Genomic DNA, 13,815 nt, shown 5'->3' on the forward strand with positions numbered 1-13,815 from the left:
ATGAAATAATTTAAAAATATAATGGCTAATTCAAAATATATGTGCAGGTTTTTCACAATTTCATGACCTTTTCATGAATTTATGAGGGGTTTGTTGGTTGATTGTGTGATTGCACGAGGTCACTTTTATCTTTTAAATTATGAACAATTTGGGGCTCCATAGAAAAAGGAATTTCAATACAAAGGAAAATTCAGGAATACATTTATGACATTCTAATCATTTAAAGCCCACAAAAGCTTATTTGCAGGGATTAAAAGAAGGTAATTACAAGAGGGAATCGAACCTGTCCACTATACTTTTCAACTGTGTTAGAAATTTAAATGATTTTATTGTTTATGCTTAAAAACAAGCTTATTCAAAAGACAGAAAATGTAGAAATCTTCATAATGCAGTCAAAGAAGAATTACGTGCAGGGAATGTGCTCCTTGGTGGGTTTTCTGAGCACATATGAAACCCTCTTTAATAGTAACAGTTGAATGGTAAAAACAAATCAAATTTCAGGTCAATAATGACGGAAGTGAATTTATAAAAAGGTTTTCATATATGGAGAAAATGTAATGTCAGAAGTGGGATTCGAACCCACGCCTCCAGGGGAGACTGCGACCTGAACGCAGCGCCTTAGACCGCTCGGCCATCCTGACTTATACAGCCTTGGTGCGATCGTCTAATATGAAGCTCAAAGACTAGATGTACTGTGATGGTAAAAAGTTGTTTCCAGGCGGACTAAATCTCTAAATCTGTACTAAGTCATCGTACAACGCCTTTAAATAATAATGGTATCCATAGCAACCAACATACGGGCACTGCCCACTCTGGTTAACCTGTGTGAACCTGTCTCGACGGGAAACTTTCTTGGTAACCCTCCGCTGTTGCACTGAGGCGGAGGTTTACAGCTAGCTTCCCCAGCGGTTAGCAGCTCAACTTTTCTTCACTCCAGCTGTAAGTAACTTCATTTAAAGAACATAATTAAGGTTTGTTAAATAAATGAGGATGTTTTTCTGTCTGACTTCATGTCTGTCAGCCTCCACAAGCAGCGATTTATGCTAGCGAGTTTACAAGCTAACTGTTAGCTACATGCTATCCAGTCATTCTCATCGGGTTTCATGATTTTTATATCAAAGGTGGATTTAAAATGTTATTTATTCTTTGTATAATGCCATTTGAGAAGTTAAATTCTGCGGACACAGACAAAAATCCCATTACACTTTTAACATAACTCAGTCTGTTGACTTAAAAACGAACTAATTTTGCTTAATGAGGCAGCAGTTGACTGTTTCAACCTTCTAAAAACAGTTTTACAGTCAGTAAGATTTAAGTTTTCTTCTTAATGTATTTTCCGGTACAGTCCTATAAATGTCTTCTTTAGGTTATTCCGAATATTTTTGTTGATTCTTTTATCATATACTTCACAGCAGCAGTTCTGCAGATTTAAGATACTGTCAGTCATAAACAGACTTTTATGGCCTAAACTTTGAAAAATGGAAACATCTCCACAAAAATGTGTTCCTTTTTTCTGTAAACCTGGCAGAGCTGAGATTGTGTGCCTGGAAAGCAAAGTCCAAATGTTTATCAGCAGATTCCTCCCAACAGTTCAGGATCATTTCCCGGAAGCGCTGAAGGAAAGGCCGACCACGGACACGGACGGCTTCCTGCAGCTGCCTCTCGGTTCCTCCTCCCTCCTCTCAGCCTCATGGCCTCGTCTCCTCCTCAAAACTTCTCCTGGGTGGAAGCGGGGCGGCTGGCCGGGCTGGCCATGCCCCGGATGCCGTGCGATTACCGGTATCTCTCAGACAACGGCATCAAACACCTGGTCTGCCTCTGCGAGAGGAAACCTCCCAACCACGAGGCCTTTCCAGAGTTGCAGCTTCACCACATTAAGATCGTCGACTTCACTCCTCCATCGCCGGCCCAGATCGATCGATTTCTGTCCATCGTGGAGGAGGCCAACGCCAAGAAGGAGGTAAGGAGGTTCCTGTCTGTCTCTTCGTTCTCTGTGACCGCATAAAGGCGTTCCCTTCCTCCGTCTGGTGGAACCCGAATGTTTAATGTGTGTAAACAAAGCGTAGCTGGGCGTGTGCCGTGCTCAGTGGTTGTGTGTTTGGTCGTCAGGGCGTGGCCGTCCACTGCATGCACGGCTTTGGCAGAACCGGCACCATGCTGGCCTGCTACCTTGTGAAGAGCCGCAAGATTTCTGGGATCGACGCCATCAACGAGATCCGCAGGATGAGAGCCGGGTCCATCGAAACCACGGAGCAGGAGAAGGCGGTGGTCCAGTTCTATCAGCGCATCAAGTGACCTCCTCTACGATGAAGGACGGCCCCCTGAGAACAGGTGATCCGACCCGGAGCTCTGGTTTGGGGTTTCAGACGTCCTGTCAGAGGCGGCGAACGCCGTCCGTCTGCTGTGGTCTCTGGACTCATGCGCTGGACGGCGGGGAGAAGAGGCGCTGACGCTCCCTGAAGGGGAGCTTCTCCGGGGCCGAGCTCCTCCACAGTCTCTCCTTCCTGAAAACAAAACTTGAATTTTATTTTGAAAAAATGTTTTTTACTCAGGATCAGTGGTGCTGATGTTTCCATGGACTCACTCTGCTGGTGTCGGGTCGTTGGTTCTGTTCTGTTTCAGTCCAGTTCCTGAGAGAAACACCAGAACGTTGTTCATGTTTCTGAAGCCGGTTCCCATTAAACCGTTCTCACCTGACGTCGCTTCGTCTTCATTTGGAGGATTTTCCTCCCGGTTCCGCTCGCAGTCTTTGTTTGGATCAGAACCGTTCTGCTGTGAACCATCAGACAGAATCCATGTTGAAGCTCTTTGACATAATGATGAAGGAAACTCAAACACGTTAGAGATTTGAAAACTTTCCTTGGTTTTGTTGCATCAAACTGGAATTAGGCTCTAAATTGTTCATTTTTATTGACTTAATGATTTTTTTGGTCTGGAAGTGAAGACGACCAGAAAACCCTCAAAGGTTGACCATCTTCACCTGGACCTGTGACGTCCCGTTCTTCAGGATCTCCTCCTCTTCCTCCTCCTCCTCCTCCCCTCTCTGAGCCTCCTGCAGTCTCCTCTGGAACTGCAGCTCCAGGCTGAGCCGGCGGAGTCGGTCGTTCTCCTGGGATGTCCGCTGCTCCTTCTTCTGAAGTTCCTCCACTTCCTGCTGCAGCCGCTCCACCGCCAGGAGCCTCTGCTGCTTCCTCAGCTCCTCCCGCGCCTCCCTTCTCCAGGGGTCGCTCAGCCCCCGCGGGTCCCCGCGCCTCCCCGGGCCGGAGCTCCTGTGCTGAGGAGGAGGCTCCTGAAAGGACACGTGCTTCGTCGGGGTGATGCTCACCTGAGGTTTGTCTGATGCTTTTGGGGCAGCAGACGCGGAAAAAACGCGACCCGCTGGGCTCCAAGGACCCTGTCTGTCTGCGTGGAGCGTCCGGCCGGTCCTGGAGGAGTTCTGCTGGAAGGTGGTGAGCGGAGGACTTGCATAAACTGCTCTGGTTACTGGGATATCGATGCGGATGGGCTGGACTGTGGGCACCGCCTGCTGCGGAAACGGCGCTCTCCAGACGCCGGCGCAGCTGTCAGGGCCTCTCTGCTGCGGCTTTGAGGGAGAACTGCGGCCCGACAGGATGTCGTGGGCAGAAGCGCTGCAGCGGATGGGGAAAGAGGAAAAGACGCTCCCCGATTTTGCATTTTGCTCCCACTTGTTCTGCCTTTTGTCCAGCAGGGGGCGCTCACTGTCCACGCTCAAGTTGTCCTGAGAGAAGGATTGGCGCTACAAGAAGAGACATTTTTAGGATGTTTCATCAGTTTCTATTCTAAATACATTCAGAGGAACGTTTATATACCATGAAGGTCTTCTGTTTGGAGCCGGGGGCCTCTAAAGGTCTGAGAGACGCTGTGATGGTCGGCTGGACTCCGCTCAGAACCGCCTTGGATTTTGGGTTTGGAAGAGTCACGTATTCTCTGCAAAAAGTCTTCACGACACACAAATGGTTGATTAGTCTCATTTGGTGATTCGGGTTGAAACTTTTGAATTTTTCTCATTTTTTTCATCAACAAGGTTCCACAGTGAGACACAGAACTTCTTTTGGTTTGACGCGCCGCGTCAAAAACTATTCAACCAATGAGAACGCCCCTTTTGCACACGTGTCTGGAGCTTCTGAAGTTACAGTAAAACACAACTTGGGGGCGCTCAAACACAAAACTGCCTTTCTGAGCACACATACATCACGGCGAAGAAGATAGACGCCAAGTAGCGTCTACACTGCCGCGAAGAAATAACGACGGACATTCTAAAATATCGGACCCGAAAACGCTCATGATACATTTTCAGCTCTTGTACCAGTCGATAAAGTCCCCATGTTCTTCTCTTCTCGTAACTATGGGATGTACCCAAAATCGGCGTCTTTTCCGGCATCTTTCATCATCAACAGAACAATAATTTTCTTTATCGCTGGAACTGGAGCTACTGGTGCTTGAAATATTCATGTTTTCTTTGTTTGATTCTGACAAGCGTGTAAATACTTGCTCTCTTCTTCTAAATGAAAAGCGACTTTAAGAAGCGTAAAGTTGCGCAGCGCCACCTTGTGTACAGGAGTATTTCTGTTTTACATTAAGCGCCATCTAATGTCAGGGAATGAAATTGCATGTTCGCTCGGCTCATCGTCAGCGAAAATCGTCTGGGTGTGAACACAAAAAACGTGGCGAATAAAGCTGGCGAATATTCGTCCCGGTGTGTACGGGCCTTAAGTCTGCAGTCAAGCTGTTAAGACCGGGGGGGGGGGGGGGGGGGGGGGGTTGTGACATCACAGCTCTCAAATCTAGACCTCCACCTAATGCTGCCCCTCTCTGGTCCAAGCTGTGACTCAGAAACAGCGGTCCCACTGATGTCCAGAGGGTCCCGGTTCCACCTCACTTTCCAAAGACCAAACCTCACATCGGCTCTGATGCTGCTTCTGGAAGCCCATGGCTTCTTCTCCTTCACATGGGGGCTGGGGGGTTCATGTCCGTCCTCCAGGTGAGAGCCTGTAGGAACAAAGTCCCCTCCCCTGAGCGTCTCACAGGACCATCCACGGACTTTCACAGTGTAGAAGCCTGACCAGACAGGTTGGGGCTGGAGCGGTGCATCGTCTGCTCCCTCCTCGCTCTGCCGCCGATCACGGACGGTTGACCATTCTCTGGAGCCGCCTCTCCGCCCCCCTCTGAGACGATTCAGATTCTCAACCACAGCCTGAATGAGATGTTTCAGGATTCAGACTGTGTCTGCGTCTTACTTGAAGTGTTTTCTGGAGCCGGGGGGCCCATCAGAGCCTGCAGGCCGTGGTAACTCGCTCCCGATTTGGCCACTTGTAAGGTCACCACAGGGCCGGTCTGCATCATAACGGCCGCCGCCCTGCAGGACGAAACATTGACATTCAATGAGGAAAAGGAGGATTTACTAAAGAAAAGGAGCTCTGCAGGCCCTGTGGAGGACAGCGGCGTGTTTACGCTCCAAACCTGAGACCGTCAGTGGGCGGGGCAATACGCCCTTTGGTTTCAGGAGACAAAGGTTCATGAGTGACACAGAAAGTATTTAAGCTGTCTGCACTTTGAAGGAACTGGTTCTGCTTTTGCAATGTGCTTCCTGGAATCAGAAACAGTTTTCCTGCAGATGTTCTGCAGAAAGTTTAATGACTCAGTGTCAGAAATCCACCTCTGTCCTTCCCGGTTCTGTTCAGGTCTTCCCGCAGGAGCCGTGGACTCAAAAACAACAGATGGAAATGAAGCGTTAACCAAACGGCGTGAATCAAAAAGGGCGTCGACCAAACTTTTTCTGCTTCCATTCAACACATTCAACGTGTTTTGCTGTTTAGTACCTTCCTTGTGTTCTGTTTTCAACTGAAGTAAATCCAGAATAACCTTCAGGATTGGGGTCATTTAGGAGCACCTGTAACTTCAGACAGCACCATTTCATCGTTCAAAGGCGAAGGATTTCATGGTGAAGTTACCTTTCTTGATTCAGTCCGTGCAGACTGTGACCGTCCACACTGAGGAGCTGATCTCCAGCAGCTAACCTCCCATCCTGGACAGAGTAAGTCATGATGAACCATCACTGAAATGACCCCCCCCCGTAACCTTCGGAGGGCCGTACCATTTCAGCGGGGCCGCCCCTGACCACTGATCTGATGAAGATGCCCAGGTTTTCCTGCTCTGCTCCCTAAAACAAAGACAGTTGTGGGTCTGCGGGGACACCGTCGGGGACACCGTCGGGGACAGTTTGGACGTCTCAGCTGTTTGGTCGCTCACCTTTGCTGCAACGATGCTGACTCCCATCCCGCTGTTCACAGGTTTATGCAAAGTGATGCTTTCAACTGTTGGTTGTCTCTGCGCCGCCTGCAAACAAAGGTTACTGTTAGAACTATTTCATTCCTACTTCATGGATTTAGAGACCCTGGGTTCTGCATCACCATCAAGGTGCACTGTCCAGGGCCTGCAGGTTCCCCAAAATGCACCGTCCAGTCCTGTTTGCCATCTGCCTGAGGCGCCAGCGAGCAGAGACCTTAGAGAGCGACGATGGTGAAAAAAGAGGAACTCAATGAGGGTCAAACCCAGACGGTCGTTTTCACAGTCGCACACCTTTTTGGCTTATCGGCTCCAAAAAGTCTCGGAGGCCCTGCGGGACTCCGCTGACGCTGTGGCAGGAGAACCCTTCCTCCGGCAGCAGGAGAGGCAGCTGCAGGTCCAGCCTCTCCTTCATCTGGATGTCCCGTCCTTCACTCCGGATAAGGTTATCCGCTGAGGTCTCGGCGGCCCCCACCACAGCATCGATCAAGCCCTGCGGCGAGGATGGTAGACTGTGTGCAGTAAGTCATTTTTACATCAGGCTTCCTGACCTGCATCTGCCTCCTCACTTTGAGTGACAGTTGGGTATCGTTTATGGAAAATACTTTCAGAAAAAGCCGTATCGTCATAGGAGCGGCTCATCGTGATCAGCACGACTTTCCTTTAATGCAAGAAGTAGAAAAGGTAAAGTCTTCGTCCCAAACGTCCTTGCGGGGGACACTGCTGGTGAAAAATGGTCAAACCTGTACGGGACACACAGGTGACCCACCTGACCGCTCAGCGAACCCGTGGAGAGAAACCATTCCTGCACAAATCTTTCTACATGCATGCTGCGGGCCACAGTTAGTAGAGAACACGTATGGAGAAGTAAGGGGGGAGCGGGTGAGACGCTGGAGCGTCGTATTGATTTATCATTACTGTTAGAAGTGAGGAAATCCGTGGACATCCAAGGATCACGTGCACACCCAGTGCATGTGGCATTGGGTGTGGTTATTAAGGATCCAGTACTCACACCTTACTAACCACAAGAGTACCGACTGCAGGTTTGATTCCCGCCTTCCCATGTGTTGACCTGTCCTTGGGCGAGACCGTGAATCCCAAATTCCCTCTGGCGGCTGTAGGCCGTTCAGCAGCGGAGTCATTTACCATTTCTTTAGAGTGTGGGGTAAGCACACTGTCCCACGGCGTCACCCGTACGTCTTAAGCGTGTGAAACGTACAAATACTTTCAGGTACAGCATGCATCTTCATGCCGTCCCTTAAGGTGGCCATATGAGCCACAAGGGGACAGAAAGACACCTGTGCTCCCCTTAAGATGGATCCGCTCCCCTCTACGACCCTCAGCGGACAACCCAGAAACCAGCAGAACCCGTGCGGGTCAACCACCTGTAGGGGTGCAAGGCACCGAGGCCAACAGTGAAGAGATGGAAGTGCGTTGGGTTGAGCATGTTGCTCCTGGTCCCGGAGACTGATGCTACTCAACAATCTAAGACAAACCGATGTAGAGAAAAGAAGAATCTGAGGTTGCTGATGCTCAGTAGCTGAGCTTTAAAGGCGGGGCTTCTTTTTTCGGAGGCTCCTCCTTCAGTAATGTCAGGTGTTGCTGGTGGAAGACCTGAGGGGCGGCTCACCTGCTGAAGGCTCTAGTGTGGAAGTACTCACCGGAGGAATGCTGGGCTCATTGGCTGCGTACAGATAACCGCTCAGCAACGTCCGCAGCTGCAGGGAGTTCAGCCGGAAGCAGGTACCCGAGATGACCGTGGCGTCCTCCATTGAGTACTTATTCATGGTCAGGAGTGTTGTTGCCTAGAAGCAGAGCAGCAGGACTATTTTAGCATCCCACTCCAAAGCACACATCAGTGAAGTGAATGCTGGGAAAAGCTTCCCAGAGAGTTTGTTGTTGCCGTGGAACCCACCTGTGTGATGTGTCCCAGGTGATAGTCCGCCACCAGCTCCAGGCCCTGCCTCTCTGCCCAGACTTCGATGGCCGTGAGCCTCTGACGCACCGCAGACCCCCAGTAGTGGGAGCGCAGGCCGGGGTGGCTGGTTCCCGAGCTCACGAGTTTGTTGAAGAGCCAGGCGCTGATGAAGTGGAAGAGCTGCGAGAAGAGCTGGATGCTAAAGGCAGGGTTGACCCGACAGCGGCGGAGCAGAGACATGCTGCTCATCAGGGTGTTCAGCACCATCTCTGCAGCAGAAACGGGCCGTTAGTTTCACGCTTCAGTCTCTCTGAAGGCGTAATCTGGGATTATAATCTGAGTTTAAATAGACCTAGTCCATCTGGGAGGGCGCCGTGCCGCTCGGGATCAATCAGAAACGTCGGTAGATGTTGGCACAGCTGGTTCCGGAGGCTCTGCAGCAGGAAGCTGAAGGGAAACATCAGATCAAAGCTGAAGCGCGTTTCTGATGACGGTCCTACAGGTTCTAGGACGTTCTTTGGTGGAATCTGGTCATGAAACGCTTTGATGTTTGGCTCGTCACGGAGCACTTTGGTCATAAATAAATCAGTAAAGGATGATGTCAGTTTCTCATCTTTGCTTTAGGCCCAAAAACCTGAAGCCACCAGATAGTCCTTCTGAAAATGGAGAGGAGGCCTTCATAATGGTTGACCCCCCCCCCTCCTTTTTTAGTTCCTAATGTAATAAATAATCAAAAGTAGTTATTACTATAGAAAAAAGATTAAAATAGGAATGTCCATAGCTAAACACATCCATGTTGAATACATTTGACTTTAGATTCTTTTCATTGGATCAGATCTGTGCTTCATGTGGGGGTTGGGGGTTGGGGGTCATAGGTCATACCTGTAAGCTGTGTGCACCAGGTGGGACAGGTCCAGCTGACTATGCTGTGTGAGCGGGCCGAGGTCTTTGTCCCGCTTCAGGAAGATGAGGAGCTCAGAGGAGTTGGCCAACCAAAATGCCAGAGAGCCGACCATGAACTGCTGCCTCTGCAGGTGTGACATGTTCATCACATGTTTGTGACATGTTCATCACATGTTCTTCACATGTTCTTCACATGTTCATCACATGTTCATCGCATGTTCATCACATGTTTATCACATGTTCATCACATGTTCTTCACATGTTCATCACATGTTCATCACATGTTTGTGACATGTTCATCACATGTTCATCACATGTTCATCACATGTTTGTGACATGTTCATCACATGTTTGTGACATGTTCATCACATGTTTGTGACATGTTCATCACATGTTCATCACATGTTCATCACATGTTCATCACACGTTCATCACATGTTCATCACTTGTTCATCACACGTTCATCACATGTTTTTTTCATGTTGACCTCATTCAGCTTCTAGAAGGCGACTGGATCAGGTCTGGACTTGCCTGGATGACCGTCTCTATCATGGTCACCATCTTGTTTGCGATGGACGCCACACCGTCTCTGTAGGACGACGATGCCGGACGGCGCTGCAGAGCGAATCGTGCTGCGGTGTAGAGGACGAACGCCGGCGACAGCCTGAAATGATCTGTGGAGCTGCTGGTGTCACTTATGACGGCAGACAGGAAGGCTTCCTCTGCTGGGAGGAGGAAGAGGAGGAGGAGGAGCAGGAGGAGGAGCAGGAGGAGGAGGAAGAGGAGGAGGAAGAGGAGGAGGAGAGGCTTTCACCTTCTAGTCAAACCCATGAGAAGAACAGAGATGTTTGACACACCATCATCACAGAAGTAAATTCCCAGCGGTAACCCGGGCTGACGGAGCTCCTCCCCCTCATGTTTTTGTATGTGGGGGTTGGACCAACAGAGACTGTTGTTGTTCAGAAGATCTTCGGTTGATCTGGACCTTCAGTTTTCAGGAGACGTTAGTTTGGAGGTTCGGCACACTGGAACCTGAAGTCATTGCCTGTTCTCTTACCGGTCTGCTCCTCTGCTCCTGTTCTCCTTCCTTCCCTTTCGTGAAAGCGTCCTTCTAAAGATCTGAAGAACGCCTCCCTTTTCTCCCCCCCGGTCGGTTTCCTTCAATGACAGCATCAGTTTCAGGAGAACGTGGAAGCCGCGAGAGACACAGCTCCCAAAATGATCTGATGTTCTGAAGATGAGGATGTTACCTCCACGTGGTCATCGTCTTTCTTCAGGACGAAGCGTCCTTCTCTGTTTCCTGAGTTCCAGCTCAGCTGAACAACCAAAGGTTTCTCCTCCGGCTCCAACTTCCGCTCTACTTCCACAGGAATTCACAGAAGCAAAACCAGAAAATTCTGAAGTCGCTGTGAGCTTTGGATCCTCAGGAGGCTCCAAAAGCTGCGATTCAGGAATCATTTGAGTATTTTTACGCCCCTGGATCAGCAGCAGACATGTTTAAATGTTTAGATTTATTTAGCATCAATGAAATAATAAGAAATGGAAGCTTTAGAGGTTTTAGAAAACCCTGACAACACTCCTCTGTCCAAGAAGCTGAACTTAGATAGCAAAACGATCCGTCTGCAGCTTCAGCTTAAGTGAAAACGTGAAGGCCAAGTGCTCCTGAGGTCAAATCTGGACCACAGATCCTCAGGAACCTCCTGCTGTCTGATTCTCCTTTTGGCCTCGGACCCGTCTCCATTCAGTCTCATGAGCTGCTTTCATGAACGAGCAAATCCTTCGTTTCCATCTGCTGGGACGGAGGTTCCTCTGTGCTCTTTAGAGCCGCTGAGGATTTTGGGTTGGGGATCGAACCTGTTAGGACCCTCTGGAAAGAGGTTATCATCAGGGATCATCAGCCCAGGGCAAAGCTCACCTTCGTCTCCGTGAACCTCGTACAGCGCGTAGCGGCTCGTCAGCATCTTCATGTCCGGCCTGAACCTCTCTGAAAGGGTCTGAAGGACCTGTCGGGTCGGGGAGCTGCTGGACACCCGCAGACACTTGGTGGCGGCGCCGCCTTCAGTTTCTTCCTCGTAGAAGAAGCGGACGACGCCATGAAACTCCAGGTTCTGTCAGAGAACAAGACGCCGCTCTAGTCTCATGTCATCATGATGTTCAGTAGACCACTGTTTTTCAACCAGTGTGCCATGGGAGATTGCCCTCATTAACTGATCTAAAAACATTTACCATCTCCAGGAATCAGCTCTGAAAAGTCCCGCCCCTTTAACTGTCTCCACCAATCATCCTTGGAGGCTTAATCACATGTCATCAGTCTGACCAATCAGAAGTGGTTAAAGTCTTCACTTCCTTGTTCCAATTTAGCTCAAAAAGTCTCTCCGTTCTAAAAAGAATCCCAGCTAAAGCTCGTCTTTAGCGGTGTAGCTTTACACAGTATCCGGTGTCAGGCCGTGGAACAAGTGAACAAAACCATGAAGCTCAGAGACGCTAGTCTGTTTGCGTTCAGCTGTTGTTTTCACTACATCTCCCATGATGCATTGGGTTTCAGGGACAGCATCTCAGCTTACAATGAGTCTTCCTTTGATGTCTTGAAACCACATTGAACACACATCAAACAGTTTTTAAATCTTCTAACTTAACTTTTATTCCATCTTTCAGAAAAAACAGCTGCAGCTTCCAGCTTTTTCTGCCACAATTATCACCAAAATGCACATGAGATCATGGAGGGACTGTACATCAATACAGACTATGAGTTTCTCCTTTTTTTTATTTCTGGATGCTGGTGTGACGCAGGATTTTTGTCAAGGTTAAAGTGTGCCGTGGCTCAAAGAAGGTTGAAAAACACTGCAGCAGAGAACCAACTATTGTTTCTATGACAACCAATTAAGCTGTGTTTATAATGGAATGATGTGCTTCAGTTATTAATATTTGTGTTAAAGATTCTGTTGAAAAACAACAAATTAAAAAAATGTATCAAACGACATAATTATTGAACTAAAATCTGATTCTTTCAGGCAGACGTTAACGGTTGATTCAAGCAACGACAAACCTCCCAAATACAATTTTTATACAACTGCAAGAAATATTTCAAATATTTCTAAGCTGTGCAACGTTGTGTGATTTTAACCCCCCCCCCCCCCCCCCCCCCGTGGCCTTATTGGTCAACCACTGCACCACGGCCGCCCCACATGCTAAAATATTATTTAAAATATATAATAAAGTGATAAAATATTCAGAAATTCAAATCTGATACAAAAAAAACGTAAAAATGTCAAAAATGAAAATTCTCTTCAGGAAGTTGTTCTGTCTTCTAGCATGAAGGTCACATGTTTATCACATGTTTATCACATGTTCATCACATGCTCATCACCTGTTCATTTATCAGACATGTTTATGTCATAAAAATCTAACATTTGTAATCCAGACAAAAGTATACTCATTAAAACTGCTCTTGTTTAACTACTTTAAACCTCTTTTCTAATTGTAAATTCTTGCAGTTGCATATTCATGAGTTGTATTTCTCTGTTTTTAATGACTAAATGATGCACATTTTAAATGATTTCATTGTTTTTAATATTTGAATAAGGAACTGTTTATTATTTCTAGACTACAGTAAAGACCTTTTTTTAATGAATGAAGCAGAACTTTAAACTTCATGACATTAAAAACACATAAATATCTATTTATTAATTTATTCTGACAGAGTCAAATCACTGGTCTGAACATGTCAGTCCGGTCTGAACCCCGGGTTGGCGGCTGGTGGTTGTGGACTCACCTCATCCGGTTGGCTGATGTGGAACAGGTCCAGCCGGTTGCTGTTCCAGCGGTTGATGACTTTGGAAAACTCCAGCTGTTGGGCAGTTTCTGGCATTTTTCCGGAGGTGCAGACGTTCCTGTCAGGACTCCTGTCTCCACAGTCTGACCGTCCGCTGGACGTCCCTGAGAAACACTTTCATTTATGCCCCCCCCCCCCTCCATGCCCCCCCCCCCCCCCCGACCCCCTGTCTGAGTTAAGCAGGTCAGCAGAGCTCTGCCTCAATGAGGGGGGGGGGGACTTTCTGAACATGGATCTGAAAAACAAGAACCTTTGGAGAGCAGGATGGACAGTTGCTGCTCAGATCAGGACAGAAACCTGCAGAGCGTCTTCGTGTCCGTCCATCTTCACTCCCGCACAGACGTGTGGTCCTGAGGAAAGCCCACTTCCCAGGCATGCCGGTCATTTTCCGACACGTTTTCCCGTTCAGTCGTCCCCACGGATGTGGGGCAGCTTTTGTCCGCTGCTCCCACGCATTCGGGGTCAACTTTGAACAGAACAAAAGCCCCGACAGAAACCCCGTTTCTTTACAGTTTAGCGGGAAACTGAAGGAAATGGAAGCCATTGTTGTCTGGATTTACTGAAAAAAGCAGCAGCTTCTGCTGAAAAGAGCCTCTTAACGGGAGTTTTGCTTAATTAGGGTTCATTAAGTCAGTCTACAAACTCTGAAACTGCACTTTAATGCTGATATGAGGGGAAGTTAAAATATTTGGGTAAACCTGCGTGATTCAGAGATGAGAACAGAGTCAGACAACATTATTTTTCTTAGATGAACTTCTTTTAAAGACCCGGTCTGATTAAACCGTTTTGGTGATTCTAACATGTTTTCTGATCATGGAGGACATTTAAGACGAAAATTGAGCTCAAGATGCATTTC

The 13,815-nt window shown here is 48.2% G+C and overlaps 2 protein-coding genes and 1 non-coding gene across 4 annotated transcripts; 1 reads left to right on the plus strand and 2 right to left on the minus strand.

Annotated features, from left to right (window-relative positions):
- Positions 1-194: 194 nt before the first annotated feature.
- On the plus strand, positions 195-2,697 carry dusp23b (dual specificity phosphatase 23b). Of its 2 annotated transcripts, none has more exons than XM_004082063.4 (3): positions 195-939; positions 1,591-1,960; positions 2,110-2,697. In XM_004082063.4, the coding sequence occupies exons 2-3, from the start codon at positions 1,691-1,693 to the stop codon at positions 2,293-2,295; spliced, it is 456 nt and encodes a 151-aa protein (XP_004082111.1). In that variant the 5' UTR covers positions 195-939; positions 1,591-1,690; the 3' UTR covers positions 2,296-2,697. The 2 variants fall into 2 exon arrangements, with proteins under 2 accessions (XP_004082111.1, XP_078797371.1); XM_078941245.1 differs by lacking the exon at positions 195-939 and adding an exon at positions 1,002-1,121.
- Positions 559-641, minus strand: trnal-cag (transfer RNA leucine (anticodon CAG)). Its single transcript has one exon. It is a non-coding gene; the product is annotated as a tRNA-Leu (tRNA).
- afdnb (afadin, adherens junction formation factor b) lies at positions 1,126-13,088 on the minus strand. The gene is made up of 21 exons (XM_078941372.1): positions 12,900-13,088; positions 11,043-11,235; positions 10,378-10,484; positions 10,185-10,285; positions 9,985-10,112; positions 9,659-9,852; positions 9,107-9,279; positions 8,577-8,671; positions 8,222-8,493; positions 7,968-8,111; positions 6,601-6,799; positions 6,432-6,523; positions 6,271-6,357; positions 6,116-6,181; positions 5,973-6,046; positions 5,259-5,377; positions 5,085-5,186; positions 4,922-5,010; positions 3,831-3,959; positions 2,981-3,757; positions 1,126-2,772 (listed from the first exon to the last, which is right to left on the minus strand). The coding sequence occupies exons 1-21, from the start codon at positions 12,993-12,995 to the stop codon at positions 2,581-2,583; spliced, it is 3,429 nt and encodes a 1,142-aa protein (XP_078797498.1). The 5' UTR covers positions 12,996-13,088; the 3' UTR covers positions 1,126-2,580.
- Between the last annotated feature and the right edge of the window lie 727 nt (positions 13,089-13,815).

Source organism: Oryzias latipes, chromosome 22, assembly GCF_053564925.1.
Source record: "Oryzias latipes strain Hd-rR chromosome 22, Olatipes_Hd-rR_3.1".
Taxonomy (NCBI): Eukaryota; Metazoa; Chordata; class Actinopteri; order Beloniformes; family Adrianichthyidae; genus Oryzias; species Oryzias latipes.